We start from the raw sequence: 20,720 nt of genomic DNA on the forward strand, positions 1-20,720 counted from the left end.
TTTGTCCAGTACACACTTCCTTTATTTTTATGTGAAAAACACAACTGGAAGAATTTTTTTTCCCCATCATGTCTGTGGGGATCATATACGCTGTTCTAGTTTATGTGTTGAACACAATGGAAGGCGGAGCGCGACTGTGTGGAATTTGGCCCTTGTGACCCTAATGAACATTCTGGCTCCTGTTGATGTGTGTGTGTGTGTGTGTGTGTGTGTGTGTGTGTGTGTGTGTGTGTGTGTGTGTGTGTGTGTTTGTTAAGTAAAACTGACCACACCAGTGACTTTACTGACTTGAGGTCAGAAGTCAGAGAACTTCACACAGCTCTAATGTGTTTACAAGGACAGCATAAAGAAATAAATGTAGTCTTTTGCCCTGGGTGCAAATATATGCATCAACACAATAACTCACCTGCTAGTTAAATTTTCATTTACAATTAATACATTTAGCAGATACTTTAGCGAGGATGCAAACAAATATGCTAGTTTTACAAATAAGTATAATCTCAAACAAATAAAACTAATGCAGCTAATACAATATATAGTCCACCTAAATCCTTATATAAATAAGTCAACAGATTTTCTTAATGATCATTTTAAGCTTGACAGAAGTCCTCATGTTCTCATATGTAGTAGGTATGTACACTATTTGGGTGTGAGAAAAGTAAAGAGAAGAGGAAGGACTATTGGGTGAGGGTGACGAAGGGCACTGTGGTTGTCAATCAAAGATGACAGTCCAATTGTTGGTTTGTGAACACATGCAAATGGTCATCTTTCGGATCTTTTTTTTTCTTTTCTTCAAGTGTCAATAGCATTGAATTGTGTTTAGATTGAATTGCGTATTCAGACTTGTTTTCAGAGAATGTGTCTTTAATTACTGCACCAGAGGTACTTATTTTTAAGTATAAACAAGTAAAAAAATAAATAAATGCCCGTGCTGTAAGACAAAAAAACCCTTATTTTAAATGCTTGATATTATTTATGCTGTTTATCTAGCCCTTATCTTTTTTTAAATGATTATTAATTTATTGATTTATTTTAATTTAGCCTACTGAACTGAAATGAAGTAGCCTAGATGCTGCCATTGCATAAATACATAAATAAATTTAAGATACAGTCTAGCTAGGCTAAGTAAATTTATCTTGTTTTTAGGAATTATATATATTTTTTTATAATAGAAAAAAAAACTAATAAAAACTCATTTAGAGGGCAGTGAGAAGTTTTGCAGTGCATCCCTAGATATAAGCAGGGCTGCTGCATTCTGATTAAGCTGCAAAGGTCTCATTACATATGCTGGGAATTCAGCCAGGACAGATTTGCAGTAGTTGTTGCTGAAAGATTCAAGCGATTTTCATCAAATTGTTTTTTATTGTAACTTATTGCCAGTATTTATTTTGAGGAAATTTCAATCCTTATTATCCTTATGCTTATCTTCTTCTACTCTCTCTCTCTTGCTAGGTGATGTAGTTGCTGCTGAAAGCAGTGTGGATGCTGTGTGGATAAGAGGGCATAATGCATGGGGCTCACGCGGGCTCTTCCCCATCTCTTGCGTTAAAGAGCTGGAGCTTTCCGGGCGATCCAGGCAGCTGTCAGAGCGCAGTGCAGCTGCCCAGGCCTCCGAGCTTCCCCCACATGCGCTGGGCCAGGCCAGTGCCCTTATGAGCCTTCACGCCCAGCTGGATGAGGAGCTGGACTTTCGAGAGGGTGATGTCATCACCATCATAGGCCTGCCAGAACCTGGCTGGTTCCAGGGAGAACTGGACGGCAGGACGGGAGTTTTCCCTGAGGGCTTTGTAGAGCTGCTTGGACCCCTGCGCTCACCTCTGGAGGAGCCTGAACCTCAGACCCTACATCAGTATCCAGCTTACGGCATGGAGGAAGAAGAGAGGAGGGAGGAGGAAGAGAGGGATGAGGAAGAGAGGGATGAGGAAAATTCAGAAATGGAGATTCAACAACCGCATGAGGAAGAAGAGGAGGAGGAAGAGGGAGCTGTATATGGTATTGCGCTTTATGAATTCCGGGCCCTTGAACCTGGTGAGCTGGACTTTGATGCTGGTGATAGGATCCGTATCCTCACCACGCTGGAGGATGGCTGGTTGGAGGGACAAATACGTGGCAGAAGAGGAGTTTTCCCTCATCGATTTGTCAAGATACAAGGGCAGCTGCAGGTTGTCCCACAAACCGAGACATTCATTTGTGAAATTAGTGTACCTGAGAGAGAAGAACAGTGTTACACTCCCGATTTTCCCTCACCTCAACAAGATTGCACAGTGCCAGAATATGGGCAAGAGTGGACTACTCAGGAAGACCACACAGTGTGGGACCTGGATTACTTTGAGCGCCGGGAGGAGGAAAGAAAGGATGAGCAGGTGTACTACATGCACTCCAATCAAAGTTCTCAAGGGAGAGAAACAACTTTACATCAATCACAGGTTCAGTCACAAGAAAGAAGACAAGAAAGACCCCCACCCCCTCACACACAACCCCGCAGAGCAAGTAGCTCAGCCCACAGAGAAGTCCAGAGTAACAGAACGGGCAGCCCCAATTTGGGTAGACCCCAGCTGCCCCCTAGGCCAAGTCTACATGCCCTCAGCAACCGAAAATATAGCACCAGTTCTCACACCAGTTTACGAGAACCTCCCCCAGCACCCATCACAAGGAAACAAAATCTGAATCCACCCACCAGAACCTCACCTAATTCCATATGGACAAGAAACAGTGGTAACTATGCATCTCATGACAGCAGAAGCCCCTTCAAAAGTAAAATCTCTGCTGAGAAGAACAGGCAGAAGAAGTTAACTCGACACGCAAGCGTCAATGATGCACACCTAATGTCTGGGGGCTGCAGCGACCACTGGGCATTGGCTCAGAAACAGGGTTCAAATGGGTTACCAACATCTCAGACATTGGGGACTTTGGCTGTGTCAGCTGGAGATCTTGAAGCCAAGCTTTCTCAGCAGCTGATAGAGTTCGAACAAAGCTTACCAGGTCGTGGCAATGGATTCACAGAACAGAGCAGATGGGAGGAGGTTAGTGGTGGAAGGGGCAATAAAGTTTCCCGCCACTTCTCCATTATGGACTACAGCAATGAGCATGACATAATCCAAGGCTCCTCCCACTCCTTGATGGAACGTCTGTCGCCCACCACTTCCTCTCCTTCTGGTTCTGCCTCCTCCTCTCTGGAGAGACGGAAAACACTACGCCCACCTCCTCCTAGACCGCGGGTCCTTAGGCCACCTGCACCTACAAACTCACATTGTCCTCAAACCAATGGACGTATTGCTCCTCAGCCTTACAGACATGCACGTCCAGCGCCACGCCCACCTCCTCCATGCCCACGCACCAACTCTGTGATGCCAGGTCCCCCTCCACCTACCTCCAACCCATTCTATAACTCGCCAGAAGAGAAAGAGACTGTTGAAGAGGTGGAAGATGCAGAGGATGTTCTGGAGATGGAGAAAGAAATGGAGAGAGAAAGAGAGGGGGAACAGGAGCAATATAGGTTACTCTTAAGGTTGGAAGAGGTGGAAAGAGACATTGATATGTATTCTCACACAGCCCAGGAGCTGCAGGCCATGCTCGAAGAAGAGCAGGATGAGACTTCGAGACAACAAGCTCTTGAGAATCTGGAATTCTGCACATACACCATGGAGACACTGATCCTGGAACAGCAGCAGCTACAAGGTAGTCACTAATACTCTCACATCAGTATATGTGTTGTGTTTTTACAACAGATACAGATTACGTTCAGTATCTGAAATCTAATATTCATTCATTCATTCATTATAATCTTTTGAGGTCAAATTACATCTTAAACGTTGTAGGTGTTCCTGATAAATGCTTTCGATATGCCTTTGAAACGTCATCCGAGACAAAGTTCACTGTACTGGGTGTGTCAACACGTACAACTTTTATTTATGTTGAAATTTTCCATACCATGTCTGTCAACATAACTTATTTCCTAAGAAGTTTGTCATCTATATCAATATGCATTTTCTGGTTTGATGACATCTTCTCAAAGTTGTTGTCAACGATATTACAATCTAAAAGAGGAATTATCAGTCTCAGTTGTTCTAATGCTCTCTCAGCACTGTTATGTAATATTCAGCGGTTTTACATAGATGGCCTATGCTTGACCTTCACACCTAACTAGGGAATAGAACACACCTAGGCATATTGCTAAACACATGATAGGCGCACCTTTTCCATAAAGGATAGAAACCACTTTGATTCTCAAACTAGAGAAAGTCAGTAAACGGTGGCACTGGGAGTATCATGTCTTTGCACATTTGTTAAAGTCTGACATGAGGCATTGTGGCCATGATTCACTGCACAGTAAAACAATGTGATCCCTCTGTACCAGATCTTGTTAAACCTCTCATCTTAGGTGGAAATTTTGTGTTTGCACAAACTAATTGCACAAATACTAAAGTAACTGTTTCGCCCCTAATAGACTGTCTGATGTATGTGTAGTTATAATTTAAAAGGTATTACCCTTATAATTGCTTTAACATTGGTATATTTCTTATGAATGGAATGCTGTTGCTGTTGACTACACTTTTACCATGTACATATGAAATATATGGCCTCTTTGCACCAGTGTTCTTGCTCTCTTTCTCTTGCTCTCTATCCCTACATTTATCTCTGCATGTCTCTTTACTCCCATGATCACGGTCTCAGTTCTGCTCCTGTTTTTTGATATAGTAGTGGACATTACCATAGTAATCGGTCGTTTTTGAGAGAGCATGGGCAGCAGTTTTAGAACCAGACTCTGGAGCTCTCTGGTTCAGCCTGTGGTGCGTTTCAGAGTCCTTTTTGGCCATGTTCTTAGAGCCAGAACCACACATGCACCAGGTAAGACTTGAGATGAGATGGAGAGGAGTTGTGTGTGTATTTCTTAGTATGTGGTATTATAAAGTTTTCAAATAACTTTTTTTTTTCCTTTTCATGTGAGATTGCTTTTGTAATTAGTGAAGACCGTGAAATTTTTTGCTTGGTGTTTTTGAGTTCACAGCACGTGACACCATTATGTATGTCACATAAACTGTTTGCACACAGCTGTGTACACATCTTGCTTGATAAAGTAGGTGTAACCTGCTTGCTAGTCACAGCCATCTGTTATCAAGTATAAGGAACAAGGAATTCTGTTTGAAACTTGGATCAGGTTTTGGATTTGATAATAGGTCAATGGGTCAGTAGCTATGTTTCCATCCAAAGATTCAGATTAACTTATGCACAAAACTGGAATATCACATAAAACATTTCCGAATAAAGCATGGTTTCCATCTAACGAGTCAAAGAGAACAAAATCATCACTTCCTGATAAACTGGCACTAAATATCTCTTAGAAAACTAGGAGCCAGTGCATATAATAATTTTCATATGTAATAAATTACTTGCGCTTCAGAGAGAGCAGCCGTAACACAATAAATGCGGTCATTGCTTTTAGAGGTGGATGCATGCTGTTTGGGAACGCAGACATGTAAGACAGTAATTATACAGAAATACTTTAATGACAGACTTTCCTCAGGCATTTCAGAACGACCAAAACAACATATAGATGCTGTGAACGAGATCGGTCTGCTGGTTAGTCAAGTTATCCCGTCTCTCAGCGCAAAGTCAAATGACTTTTTAAATGCACATGGGGGAATTTATTCGGTAAAAAATGTGTTTCCATCATAGTTTATGCAAATTTTTTCTTATAGGATAAAAAGTTTATCCTACTCAGTTGTGCGCATACGTTTTTAATGCACATTTTTCGAATTTATGCACATCTTGGTATTTCCATCCAGCATTTTTTTTATGCGAATTATCCAAAATGCGCATAAAAATAGGTGGATGGAAACATGGTTAGTGGCTTCCCAGAATTGATTATCAGACATAGTGATGCATATCTTTGGTTTGGAGCACTGCCCAAGTCTTAGTGAATATCACTTGATTTCTGTGACGCCTGTATGTCTTGGACTAACTGAAGTGGATCGGAGCAACACTGTTTGTGTGTGTGGTTTAATCGACTTTAATTTAAACTTCTTTATTCCTATTAATAATTATATTTATCTCTTTGCTGTTTACTAATTGTAACAACAACAAAAAAAAAAAAAAAATCACAGTTGTTTTCCTAACTAGTCAACCAAAATAACTGTGGACTTTAATAAAAATGTATTTACACTGAGCAGTAAACAGATAACAAGAAAATCCCAGTGAAATTATTTAGGCTTATAATGCTTATGAGTATAGCAATGTGCGTCATATTGAGTCATTGGGTGTCATAATTGTGGAAGTAGCATTATTTCCTTGTGGGTTTCTCTGTAATAATAATTTAGGTAGATATATGTGTGTGCATGTGTGTGTGTGTGTGTGTGTGTGTGTGTGTGTGTGTGTGTGTGTCTCCACATTTATCATAACAGGGTGTGTTTCTCAACAGGGAGGGTAGAAACAATGGTTATTTATTGTTACAGTGCAGAGAGTCAGTCAAGAGCCTATCAGCTATGGAGTAGTAATCGCTGAACAGCGGTTTCTGCTGGAGGGAGGAGACAAGCTTTTTATTTCATCATCTCTTCTTGAATGGGACAAAAAACAAGACTGAACAAGACTCATGTTTCTCATGTATCATTCTCTTTCTGGGAACAGTTCTTTCCATAGCCATGTTGTTGGAGGAAAGACAGAGTTGTGATTTTGTTTCTAACAGATTCATTTATATGTGTATCTATGAGTGAGTGTCCTGTTCTAGACTTCTGTTGCCCCTTCCACAGACTTGTTCTAATTGGGATCTGTTTGGGTGCTCATAAAAAGCATCGTGCTTTTTTGTTTCCTGGATCTAATCTCCAGCTCCCAGCTTTTCTGTGCCTGTCTCATGCACGGAAGCCTATTCAGGTTAACAGAAGACTCTTTGAAGAGCTGTATGATCCTGTCGCCTGCTGGAAAGGCTGTGAGGGATTGGATGGAGGGCTATTCTAATAACAGCGATGAAGAGTGGCATGCGAGACCTGTGTCCTCACCTCTGTCACAAGCATGCATCTGAATGCTTCGTTGCTATAATTACTTTTTTGGTCCTGTTGTGTTCTTTGATAGATTTGGACTAATCAAAATGTATGAAACAGACACTTACTGAGGGACAGTGACTGTCTTGAATGCTTTTCATCCACAGGTTTGTCTGTGTCCTAAATTAGATTTTCAAGTTTTTCCCCCGTCCCAGGACCTTAAGAGCCATTAACTACACAGTGATGTTTAAACCTCCCTAAAGTATCTAAAAATCTAACCTAAAATAGTTAACAGATTATGTTTGGCAGATTTTAGATAGAAATGTTTGAAACATGTTTTTTGATGAATTGCTACAGGTGCACCATCTTTAAATGTGAATTTTGTGCCATTTCAAAGGGTTGTACTTGTGTAAACAAAGAAAAATAACTCCATTACACAAGAGGAATGTTGCTCCCGATGTCTCTGAAGTATAAAACAACATGCACACAGTTTCGGTCTGCCCCATGTAAAGAAATGTGAGATCTTAAACACTGATTGTAAAAATACCAATGTTTATAAAGAGGAGAGGAGAAGCAGTCAGACCCACAAAATCTCTTATTCTCTCTTTCTTTTTTTAGCCTTAACTAGAGCAATATTTTGCATTTTAATACCTTAAGTACTTGTAGCAAAACATCAGCACAGTTTTTCTTGTTCTCTTTTTACCATGTTTTCACATTATTAGTATTTGTATTCATTGACACATTCTTTTTTTGTGTAGAGGGGAATTATATAGTATACTGAAGCACGTGAATAACTTTTATTTTTCTTCCTTGCATGAAAAGATGCCCTAGCCTATGAAACCAGGGGCGGCCCATAACAATGATCCATTGTGCAGTGTGCAGACACTCGAAAGTAAACGGTGCTCTCTGGAATAATCGGCCTGTGTCTAACTTTCCCAGGTCAGCTTGTTGAAACATGAAAGAAGATTATGACATTCATGGGAACCTTGCTTCTCTGAAACGTATGATGAGCAAGTTAGAACAGATAAAGCATTGATTCTGCTTTTGACAGAACATTCAGTGTGTCATGTTGTTTTTGAAAGCATGTACACACCTCTTTAATTTCTTTAAAAACACAAACAGAAACTGTGAAAAAGTACAGCTTCAAGATCCCTGTTCTAGTTGCACAACAGCCTAAAAAGAGTCTTTAAGGGACATATACAACTTTGCTCATGAATAATGCCAAGTTTAAAAACACTTGAGAAGTTTAAGGAATAAAGAGGATAATGCTCCCTCCTCTTTTGTTAAGTCCAGCCTGTGTTTTCCTGCAAACAGAGACTTCAGCCAATCACAGCCTCCCTGTAATCCATTCATGTGACTACATTCAATGATTAACCCTAAATGCCTCCCCTTTGCCTCCTCTCAGTTGCTTCTTCCCTCCCCCAGCTCCTTCTCTCTCTTCCTCCTATTGGCTGGGTAGGCGGAGAGAGAGAGAGAGAGATTGAGTTTCTCAGGTCTTAACCAGACAGTCCTGTTCAGTCAGCTGTCGGAGAAAGAGAGTTAGAGTGAGACAGAGAGTTTGAGCATGTCTGTCAGGTGGAGTTCTCTACATCTGGACCTGGAATGTGAAATCTGGGGAAGCTAACACAGCTTGCCCTGTTTGTGGACTCCCACAGCCATTATGAAGGGACAGGTGGTCTTAGGACACCCTATGCCATTTGCCCCAGTGCCCTGGGACTTCAACAGGACTCCTCCCAAGAGAGGTAAGAGCGTCGAAGAGTTGGTGAGTGAGGGCTGGGAGAAGGAGAAATGCATACAAATGCTGCATTTTCAACAGCAGCAACAACTTCAGCAGCAGTCAGTCATGTGCCCTCAGGACTTCACAACTGTACCAGCACAATGGGAGCACCAGGCCTACCTCGGACAAGCCAATGGGTACCGTCAACAATGCTGGGAATATGAAGACTGGGACAAGGTTCCTTACCGAGAGGTCCCTCCCCAAGAGTTCTTCTATCAATCACCAGAAGCAGCATACCAAGAGCCGAGGAACCCTCAGGAATGGACCAGCAATCACTGTTTCTATCAGCACCGGGAAGAACTGGATTACGCTGACCACAGAGACTTTGCACAGAGCCCAAGGAGTAAAGAATGTCCTGACTTTGTGGCCCGGTACCACTCTTGGGAATCAGATGAGTACTGTGAGGGTCGAGAGCCTTACAGTCGCAGAGATCGGGATGCGTACAGTTTTGACCCTGATAACCAGGACTACTATGATAAGGAGCACAATAGTTATAAAGATGGGGACCGCAGGAGCCGGGATTACTATGACCATAAAGAGTTGGATAAGTATGACCGTTATGACTACAGAGACCAGTACAATGACAGTAAACATCACGAACATTACGACACCAGGAAAAAGGACAGGTACAGATATAGAGAAGCAGACCACTATGACTCCAGAGACAATTACCAGTATGAGCACTATGATCGTGGAGGGAAAGACCAGAGTGATGATAGAAAAGGGGACCGCTATGACCGTAGTTACTGTGAGGAAGGCCATAGGAGAGGTGACAACTACCGGTATAGAGAGAGGGATTCAATCGATCGAAGAGACTATGACCGGTATGTACAAAGAAAGGGAGATTGCTATGACTACAAAGAAAAGGAGAAGATCCGCAGTGACTTTAGGAAAGATGACTACTGTGACCGTAGAGAAAGAACAGGAGAAAGGGACCCCTCTAAACTAGATGACAAGGAATGGTACGAACGTAAGAAACGTAACCACTATGACCTCAAACTGAGAGACCGGTATGATTACAGAGAAAATAGCCAGTCTGAGCAGAGGGATCGCTTTGAACCTAAAGAAAGAGACTCTTATCAGTACAGAGAGGGAGACCAATGTGATTACAGAGAAAAGGATGATAGAAACTACTGGAAAGATGAACGTTATGATAGTGGTTTTAAAGACTGCTATGAAGACAAGGGTTGTGAGAGTTATCAGTTTGACCAGAAAAGCAGAGACCGTTGCAGAGAGATAAGGTCAAATTCAGTAGAACATAGACAAGAGGGTTGCAGTACTGACCACAACAGTGGGAGACACTGCGAGGAATGGGAAAAGGATGTTTATCAAAAGCAGACACTGAAAGAGAGACGGTCTTACGAGGATCCTGCTAAATTCAGTTATGATAACAAGGACCAGTACATTGATCGCCCGGGTTCAGGAAAACTGTATTTGGAAGGTCAAGGCCAGACACGGAAGCCTGTTTACATGGGTTCACTTGACAGGAACAGCTTCTATAGGAAGACAGCACCAAGCTCTCTCAGGAAGTCAGAGTTTGCCACCAACAGGAAAAAGAAACAAGGTAAAGCACATAAGAAATGGTAGCACATCCAGTACTATGACAAAAATCTGTGAGGTTAGAGTAGGGGCAAAACACACCTTGAGATGGCTGTAAACTGTCAACTAACAATTGTAGAAATGTCCACATTGATATCACTTATGTTTTTAGCTCTCTTTTGATCTTGTCTTGGAGCTCTGCTTTAGGACATCTCCAAATCAATTCAGGAGATACCAAAGGTGCTGATTGTGCAGTCACCATCTTAATGCATAGGTATGCATGTCTTTGAGACTGTCTATTGAAGCTGTCAGTGTGGAGCTGAGTTTCAGTTTTTTTTTTCCTCAGAGGTGAGCTTGGAAACTTACAGGGAGGGGGGAACTGGTCCAACGGGTTTAATTACTTTTCAGAAGTTTTGTTGTCTGTCTCCCCCTTGTCCTCTGTGTCTCTCTTTCTCTCTTCCTCCCTCCCTCTCCTTTTTAGACTTTCTTTTGTTTGACAACCACTATGTGTTTTATGGTACCGTGACTTCAGACAAAAACAACAAAATGTTCAAAGCCAAGAAGTACCATTTTGCATTAGATTTTACAGGCCCTTTTTTCCGTGAACTTTACATTGGCCTCATTTAGACATTTAAGCTGTGTTTGTTTTAAAGTACATTATATAACAATTTTTAATATAATATTTCTATTTTATATCTTTTCCAGCAAAACATTTGCAAAAAGATTCTTAGTATTTAGATGTTTTTTAGTCATATTTAGTTTAATTTAATTTCATGAACTGGTTACTCTGACTCAGTACCTGGATCTAACATAATGCTGCCACTAATACTTCTATAACTTTATAAATGTTGAAAGAAAAGTTGATTGACAAAAAAGTTGTTGAAAAAAGAACCAAGTTACCTCTTGGTTTGTGATTTAGTTTTTTAATGCAATGATATTCATACATCTTCAGTACGTCAGTTACTGTCCAAATTTTTGGGGGCCACTCTATAGACTTTATGCATCAGAGAAACTATCTTTAGAATTTTTCTGATTTTGTGGTAGCTCTGTATACTTCTATAGCATCACTGTTGAAGAGTAATTAGCTGGTGAAGTGGATTTACTTATTGTAGTGTTAAAGAAGTTATCATATGCTTTGTAATGTTTGAAGCAAATATCATAACAAATGTCAGTAGACCAGGAAGATTTTAAAATGAGTGGTTCATTCAGAAATTCGTATGAACTTACCCTCATGCTGTGGAAATACAAACTGGATCCAGGTCTATATCTGTACTGTTTAAATTTTGTCTATTCCTTCAGGTTTCACTAGCCCCTTTCACACTGCACATTGGACCCGGAAAATTGCCGGAACATTGCCGGATAGCCTTCTGTGTGAACGCAAACACGTCCCGGGATTGATTCCGGGATCGATCCCGGGTTGGGGACGTAGTAACATTGCTGGGTTCAGTCGCGGAATGAGCTCTGTGTGAACAAAAGCCAGAACTAATGCCGTAAAGGGTGTGTCGTAGTGATGATGCACATTATCTCGCGACTCTTTTACCAGGTGTTTTGAAGGCAGATCAGCGTTCGCGACAAAAAAAAAATATGTGCAAACTGTAACAAAGCAGAGATCAGTTAGAGATCACTTTCCGCGCTGACGCTGAGATCATTCGCCAGCTTAAGTGAAAGTTAATGTGCCTAGGGTTTTCGACTTGTACATTACACGCAACATCCTGATGTCATGTGTCTTTACGGGACCTTTACGGGTTGTGTGTGAACGCACGCACATATTCCGGGTAATCACTGGCAGTGTGAAAGGGGCTAAATCTAGCGACCCGGGAACGATTTCCGGGACACATTACCCGTGTATTTTCCGGAATCGCAGTGTGAAAGGGGCTACTGACAGTCAAGAATGAATGGTCTTCAGTTATAGCAGCCTCATCAGTGCTTTTTAGCATGAGGTGACAGTGTTTGTTATTGTTGTCAGTGATTGGTGATGGGTGCTTGCCATGGGTGTCTCAGTGGTAGATTCGTCTGGCTTGTGTCAAGTCTGACACAGAGCAGGTGGTCAATTCAGCCCAGGGTAATCCTCTGTAGCCTAGTGCTCCAATCAGCACCTCTGTGTGGAGGAGGAGGAGGAGGAAAAGAGGGACTAGGATGTGCCTGGTACCAGAACCCTCCCCCCAATCCATATAGCCTTCAAAGACGTCTTACCATTGAGTTTGGGGCACCATGTAGAGGATGCCCAGGCTGACCCAGCCTGACTCATAGTCTGAGTTCATCTGTTTCATGCTTGACAGAATTTGTACCTCTGTTTTGGCTTTTAGAGGTCATTTGGTACTAACAATCACCAGCCTAATTATCTAACACTGCTGATAATATGCAAATAAGTGTGTGTGTGTGAGTGAGTTGGTGTGCCTTTATTTATTTAGTCGCCTGTTGCTGGTCTTTGTAATCCTTGTGCAGCTGCCCATGCCAGTGGGCTGGAAGGGGATTAGTTGGGAACCTTCAACCAACCCTCACACAACATTTGTACAGCATTAAGTCAATGGCCAGCTTGGAAGACAAAAGCCTTAAGTCACAGGCTGAGGAGGGAATTAGCTAGTTCATGTAGGTCAGGAGCTCTTACACATACCCTGAAAAACAAATGCTACATTACAGCTCAGTGCCACACACCATTGGTTTTGACCTTGACTCTCAGCATTTTTAACTTGAGGCTGAATATTTACCCATGTGTTGAGACTGGGAGTCATTTTTCCTCCAAGTACTCAAAGTGCTATTCTTCTAGTTTATCAGCACTCAGACACAGACCCTTCAAGACTGGAACAGCACAGATCTGTCAATGACAGTGGCATGAGTAGCTAAGATAGTAGAAAAGCTCCTTTTTTGTGTAACTGTAGAGGGAGGGCTCTCGGTGGAGCTGTATATCACATCTTCCTATTTGTGCTTAAACAGAGTGTTAGAATGCATGCAATTACGACAGATCTCTGTAATGCTAATCTCAGCCTGTTAAGGGGATTATATACAACTAAATGACTATACCAATATGCATGTTGAGTCATGAGCGTGATCATATCAGATTCTGTGAATCAAGAGTTCTTTGGGAAAGAAGTGGTTTTGTGAACCTGATTTTCAAGCATAACACCAAGATTACCCAGAATAATAATGAGATTTTGATGATGTTACATGTGATGAGTCTAGACAGGTTGCACAGGGTACCTGCAGGTGTTCATGATTATACTGTGAAAGAGAAGACAACTGAAATGTCACAGTAGCCAAACAAACTGTATTCCAGCTGCTTAGTAAAATTAATAAAACAGTCCATTGTGTTCTTTTGAGACCAAAAGTTCTTATTTTTAAGGATCTAAGCATCCTGACTTAAAAGGAGTCAGTGATTTCACTTTTTTGTTCAGAGTACTTGTAAAATGTACTACAATATAATTCATAATTTTATTTGTAGTGCTGTCATAATTAATGTGTTAACGCATGCAAAAAAAAAATCTTTTTAGCACGTTCAAAATATTTAACACTATTAACTCAGGGGTGGAGCTAGGTTTGGCCACCCCACTTACAACTGCTGCCTCTGTCTTGTTTTTTTTTTTTGACAAAAATTGCATTTATTTGTTTTCATACGCACACTCCAACTTCACCTCAGCATCAGGCGCTAGTCAAACGAGTGCGGAAAAGGTACAGTTGACGAGGGAGCTTCAGTTGAACAACAGTGAACTGCAGTCAGATGAGATGTTGTCAGGCCATGTGTCTGTAAAGAATGTCCTGTCAGATGTTATATTGTGCTCGTAGCATGTGCTCTTCAATTGCATGCACCAATGTGGCAGCGTGCTGTGTATCATTTCATATTAAAGCGCAAAAGAAATTACGAGCATGCAGTGTCAATGTCTTCAGTTAAGTCATGAAGTTACCAAAAGGAAGATTAAAGCTGCCTTAAAACTGTGCATGCATGTAAGTTTTTGTTATATGTTAGTCACTTTTAAGAACATGTCTCAAAAATGCAGTGGTTTTCAGATCTGTCATAGAGTAGCCCAGCACTGTCTCCCTCCTCTAATATATGATTCAACTCTTCAGCTCATTAAATTTAAATTAAATTAAATTGTCAATAATTACTCACCCTCATGTCATTTCAAACCTGTAAGATCTTCGTTCATCTTTGGAACATAAATTAAGATAATTTTGATGAAATCCGAGAGCTCTCTGACCCTCCATAGACAGCAAGGTTACTACCACAGTCAAGTCACAGAAACGTAGTAAGATCATCGTTAAAATGGTCCATGTAACATCAGTGGTTCATTTGTAATTATACAAAGCTACGAGAATACTTTTTGTGCGCAAAAAAAATACGTTAAGAGGTAAAGAGTTGTGAGAAAATACTACGCGTGTTAGATCCACGTCATGTTCAGCAATGGCAGCTCTTAAAGCAGCAAAAATATTCTAATTACCCAGCTGCTATGATGTCTGTTAATCAAAGAACAAAAGAAAAAAGAGAAAAAAATATTTTGTAGCTTTAAGGATTCATTTATATTTAATTTAGAATTTAGTGTTTGATAACTTTATTCAATTTCTGTACATTTCCTACTTGCTGAAGGGAACAGGTAGCAAAATATGACATTTACTATAATAGATTTATGTAAAGAGTGTTTTAAAGGGTTACTCCACTGCAAAATGAAAATTTTGTCATTAATCACTTACCCCCATGTCGTTCCAAACCCGTAAAAGCTTTGTTCGTCTTCGGAACACAATTTAAGATATTTTGGATGAAAACCGGTAGGCTTGAGACTGTCCCATAGACTGCCAAGTAAGTAACACTGTCACGGTCCAGGAAAGTATGAAAAGCATCGTCAGAATAGTCCATCTGCCATCAGTGATTCAACCGTAATGTTATGAAGCGACGAGAATACTTTTTGTACACAAAGAAAACTAAAATAACTTTATTCAACAATTCCTCACCTCTATGTCTCTCTAAATCAGCGTAGCGCCATTTTAGCAAATCTGAGTAGTACGCAGGTGGTTAAAAAACGTTTTTTTCTCTATGGGCCAATCTTGGCTGAAAGCTGTCGTAAGTGCGGCAGGTCGACACTCGGTGTAGTTGTGTGTATTAACCTTCGGCCCAAGTTCGTTTTATCACAGATGGGCCGCTGCTAGAATGAAGCAAATCAGCCACTTGAGAATTTTTTTTTAGCGATAAATCCAGAGGAGCTTTACCTCAGCAAAAACTTGTTCAATTTTTAAAGACTTAATCAATGAACATTGTCAAAACCACTAGTAAATTGTTATTTTGTTTAGTTTTCTAATATTTTTTCTTCAGAATCGTGAGAGAATCGTGATCTCCAATTTATATATAAAAACATGGTTTTCAATTTATCCAGAATCGTGCAGCTCTAGTTTGCATGTTGTTTATTGCTGCATATAACAGATATATTATATTATATAGATATATAATAGAAGTTTAATTTCATAAAGCACAAGTTGATTTCAAAATGCTCCTACATTTTTTGCATTTTGTGTTTTTCAGTTGAATAAAAGACTATTTTTCTCTATATATTACATCATTGAGGTTTTCTTTTAAAAAAAGTCTAAAAATCTCATCTCGTCTCATTCTCGTGAACCCAGTCTCGTGTCTTGTCTCGTCTCGTGGGATAAGTGTCTCGTCACACCCCTACTTTGTAGATATGCTAAAAATGACGTAGACTTGCAACGCTACAAAATTTAATTTGTTCTCACTCCTATCAGCAAACAATGTCCTTTATTTAAATTTCCAAGTAAGGTTTTTTGAAAGGAATTTTGAAACAAGCATGCATCTGAGAGGATATGGGTTGGTTAATGGAATGCTTGCTCATGTTTATTACGGGTGTGTCACATCCCACACAAATCAGACATCTGACTACAACAGAGAACTGGAATGTGAACCTGCAGCCTTCTGAACAAAAAAACATGCAGGTTTCTGTGACGCAGGGTTCTGCACCAGAATGAGACTGAAAGTGTGTGGTGTAACTAATCATTTTTTAGAAGAAGTCTTAGCCGTTTCTGTTCTTATGTAATGTATTTGAAATTCTTTTTTCATTAATTCCACGTACATGCAGGATTTCAATCGTACTTGTAAGCCTTGTAAGATTTGAATGCGACATACTGTCATTTTCCAAGCTGTTTACTTCGTTCTTAATTCTGACTAGTGCCATAAATCTGTCTGAAAGACTGGATTTTTGTGGCTTGCAACAACTTGCTGCTTTCATTCACACACTATGTGTGTCTCGCTCTCACACTTACTCTCTTGACAGTTGTGAAGGGTATCCATGGTAAATGGGCGGTCTTATGTGAACTTTGTCTTGAACACACAGAACTGATAATTAATGTGATCTTAGACTAGAAAGGGATGAAAACAGCTCAGCACGGTCAGACCATAAAAGAGTTTCACATGAATAAGAATGTTATCATTTCATTTTCAGTCATAAAATGGTTGGCTTTCTCTGTAGAACATTTGTTCTTGCAAAATGACTTAATCGTTTGACCTTGTAGATAGTTTTTTGAAAGAGTAATATATCGGGGAGGCCATTTTATATTCCTATGTTTGTATATTTGTCTTAATCGATAAACATCTCTGTTTATTGTTTTTGCTATCCCTTTTGGAAGCTTCTAAATCTGCAGCAGGTATTATATTGTGAATATAATATAAAATGCATGAATCTAATATGTATATGGCAAATACTTCTATAATATAATGATCTATATAATATTGTTTATTATAGAAAATAATACATATAAAATATTTATATTAATATTATAAATACTATTTTATAAAATAATTAATATTATTTTAGAATACTATAAAATTAATAGTAAATACAATAATTATATAAATTAATTATTTATTAAACAATTATATAAATAATTCTATAAAATTATTCTATGTGTGTTTGTGTGTGTAGAAATGTACTATTATTATTTTTTTTTTTATATTCATAGTTATATAGTTATTTGCTAGTGATTTAATTTAATCAGTTTTAAAAAAAGCATCATATATGTGTTATATTGCTAAAGGGTCATATTAGATAAGTAAATAAATACATTAATTATAAGTTGAACGCTAATCATGTTTGGAATTCACTGGAGCTTGATGCACATAAAATAAAATGGGCGCCCACCTGCTCCCCTGGTACACCTGAACAAAGACTCCCACTTTAAACAGAAACAGATTAAGAGTGATGAAAGGCAAAGAAGCCTTGGCATTGAGAGATCCTCAAGATCTTGATGGAATTCAGGCCCAGTGAGGTGGGGCCAGGCCCCAAGTAGCGGGTCACTCCAAAAACACGGAGTAGACCTCCCAAAATGAGAGTATCAGTGCAATTTTTTTAACAACATCAAAACTCCAGCTCCAGGTTTTAGCGTGTAACTGTCTCTGTGCTTGCTCAGTTGTCTGTAATGGTGCAGGTTCCCATGCATTCAGATGGTAATGCTGGGACAGAATAGAGTTTGTGTCTTTCAGAGAGAGCCTTCCCTGTTGATACAGTGGGACAGAGCTATTCCACTCGGCTTTAGAGGAATGCATCGCCTGTGACCTCTGGTGTGTGTTTGTGTGTGGCAGTGAAGATGAGGAGTTTGGGGGGTAACAGGTGGGTGACGTCTTAGAGGCCCTGTCCTTTCTTTGAGCGCTGCTGAATCGCCGACACAGACAAGCCTGAAGATAAAAAGTCTTTGCTGCGTAGATGAATTGAAATGTTCAGTATGAAATGCAATTCGGTGTCAGGTTCATGGAGTATGTTGTATGAGAGAGGAAGTGTTGTGTAGCTGTGTACAGTAGTTTACGCCTCTTGGCTTTGTGAATGAACAGCATGTGTAGTTTAGTTGTCCATGGTTGTACTAAGGTCTTTTCAGATTCAACAGTAGTGGTTTATGGAGCGTAAACATTGATGGATTTATGATCATTTGGTGTGTTCCTGAGCCGTATTTTAACCATTAAATATCTTATGAAGGGTACAGTGAAGCTCAAAAGTCTGAGAATTTAGATTCTGTTTTGCAAAATTTTTCATTATAAATGATATTATCATTTAAGTAAAAAGCAGAATATATATCAGTTTTTAGTTTCTCTCTCGCTCTCTCTCTCTCTCTCTCTCTCTCTCTATATCTCTCTCTCTCTCTCTCTCTCTCTCTCTATATATATATATATGTAGTTATATATGTATTTTATTCCCACCAATAGGGCTGGGTGATACATTAAATATTAGCAATATTATTGGTATATATTTGCTAATCATATAAAATTAGAGAATATTGAGTATGTCAAAATAACTACGAGAGCTGATAGGTGCTGCTTTCAAATAGAAAATGAAAAAAATATTGATACATATATCAAATGTCATAAAAATTTTGAGAAACATGTATGAAAAGTAATTTAATTTGCAATTTATGTTGGAAAACAAGTTAAAAAAAATTTAGGGTGTAGTGTTTCCATATTTGTTTTTTTGTGTGTGAGTGTGTTTTGGACTACCTTGGGTTTGCTATTGTGGGAACTACTGGCTGGAGCACGACCCTGGAAGCAGACCAAACATAATGTCACACTCATTTATGTCCACAGAGACAGAAAGAGAAGCCATTGTGTATGTGTGTGTGCTTGGTCGAGATTACCGTCTCTGCCATTCACCAGACCATGGCACACATACAGAAATCTACGCACACTTGAACACACATTCTTGAAATGAAACCTTAGTTCTAGTCCAGCACAGCTCCAGTTCTATATCACATACTGAACCTTTTTTTCTGCTCTCTATTTCAGTTTCTCTTCCACTCAGTTTCATACATTTACAGACATTTCACACACACAGACCTGATTCATTTCTTGAGATTTGGTTTCATTATAGAAAACCATAAACCACAAACGGTTTACGGTTTCTGCTTAATTAAGTAAAATTATAGCTTATTGAAAATCATATAGAGCTTTATTAGTTTTTTATTTTCAGAACAATGTAAATGTTTCAGCATGACAAAGAAAGAGTAAAATAAATCTGTGCTTTTCACAGTGGATTACCTTCATTAGTGAATTTCCTTCCCTGGTCTTGTGCAGTCATAACCACCATAAATCCCCAATATTCATGATAGCTGTTCATCATTGTTTTTCGATGACTGATTCTTAGATTCAGTTTTGAAAATGAAGTTGTTTTTGTTTCCGACTCTATGAATGAATGAACGTACTTTGAAAATTAACTCTTTCAAAACAATTAATACCATAACACTTAGGCCGCTGGGCTTGTTAAGTAGATGTGGGTCACAACAGATTGAATTATAGTGCTAATGTGTGTGTACTGTGAAGTAGAACAATTAGTGCATGGATGAATGATGCCGCATTGACCAAACTTTGGTTAGTATGGGCCAAACTTTAATGGGCTGTGTACAAAGAATGAGAAAATAACTGTAAATTAGAGGGTAGTTATAAATTACATCCTGTTTTGTTTATTTACTTTTGCCAACAGGTTAGACCATACAGAAGCCTAGAGCTATAGAGAAGATGCCAAAATTAACATTATTAGTATGAGTAGTTATTAATTGTTTTTAGTTAATTAATAATAATTATTTAAAGTCCCTTGTTGTATTGTGCATGATTGCTTTCATTATATTAACATTATATTAATAATTAAGTATTAATACACAGTTACCCTGTCTCTCAGAACAGAAGTTCTAAAGATGCAGTTATGAACAGTTTCTGTTATGCTGTAACATTTCAGAGGTCAAATGTGCAACAGAATTATAAGGCCTTTTGGTTTGTGCTCAAATCTCTTATCAGTTTTTACCGAATCAGCAACATTAAAGATTTATTATAGTGTGATGTCAGTGTGAGTCACCACATCAGATGGCTAAGAAGTATTAAGCCAGAGGCAAGCTAAATGAGTCCCTCTTTTTCGCATTTTGACTGTAACACGAAATTGAAACTTCGTGTCACCCCCCCACCCCCAACCACACACAGACACATCTTGAATACAGTTACATATTCACCTAGAATTTTGCGTCTTTCGTTTATTTTGAAACTTGTTGGGGTTTCCTATCATAGCTGTCACTGTCTTATGTAAAGTCCCAGCCCCATCTCAGATGCCTCCCCTGCTTCCTGGGAGGGTCCATGTCTCACTGTGTGCTTTGACAGTCTTTTGTATGTCCATGAAGCACTATCTCAGGCAGCATTGTGGGAAGGCACCCATGCGTGGGAGCAGATCTCCCTCCCACACTCTCCTGCCACAGACCCATTTGAGTGCCAGTTCTGACCGAAGAGATCAAAGAGCAGTCAAACTAAACTCCCAAGCCATGACATCCTTTCGACAGCCAATGGCAACACGCAGAGCAAACTGCCTTCTCTTTGCCATTCTTACTAGCAGCTTAATTCATGTCTCCCATGTTCTTCCTCATGTTTTATAAATGAGCGTAATCCATTCAGACTGGTGTGAAATTATGTCTGT

The 20,720-nt window shown here is 39.6% G+C and overlaps 1 protein-coding gene across 4 annotated transcripts in view; it reads left to right on the forward strand.

Annotated features, from left to right (window-relative positions):
- The window catches only part of LOC109094528 (dynamin-binding protein-like), a 50,303-nt gene that overhangs the window by 19,243 nt on the left and 10,340 nt on the right, over positions 1 to 20,720 (forward strand). For 3 of the 4 annotated variants that reach the window (XM_042767911.1, XM_019108421.2, XM_042767912.1), the window contains exon 4: positions 1,453 to 3,678. In XM_042767911.1, coding sequence (XP_042623845.1) covers positions 1,453 to 3,678 — 2,226 coding nt within the window. Of the gene's footprint in view, positions 1 to 1,452; positions 3,679 to 8,451; positions 10,316 to 20,720 lie in introns of those variants that run through there. The other variant, XM_019108419.2, reaches the window with a different exon arrangement.

Source organism: Cyprinus carpio, chromosome A12, assembly GCF_018340385.1.
Source record: "Cyprinus carpio isolate SPL01 chromosome A12, ASM1834038v1, whole genome shotgun sequence".
NCBI classification, from domain to species: domain Eukaryota; kingdom Metazoa; phylum Chordata; class Actinopteri; order Cypriniformes; family Cyprinidae; genus Cyprinus; species Cyprinus carpio.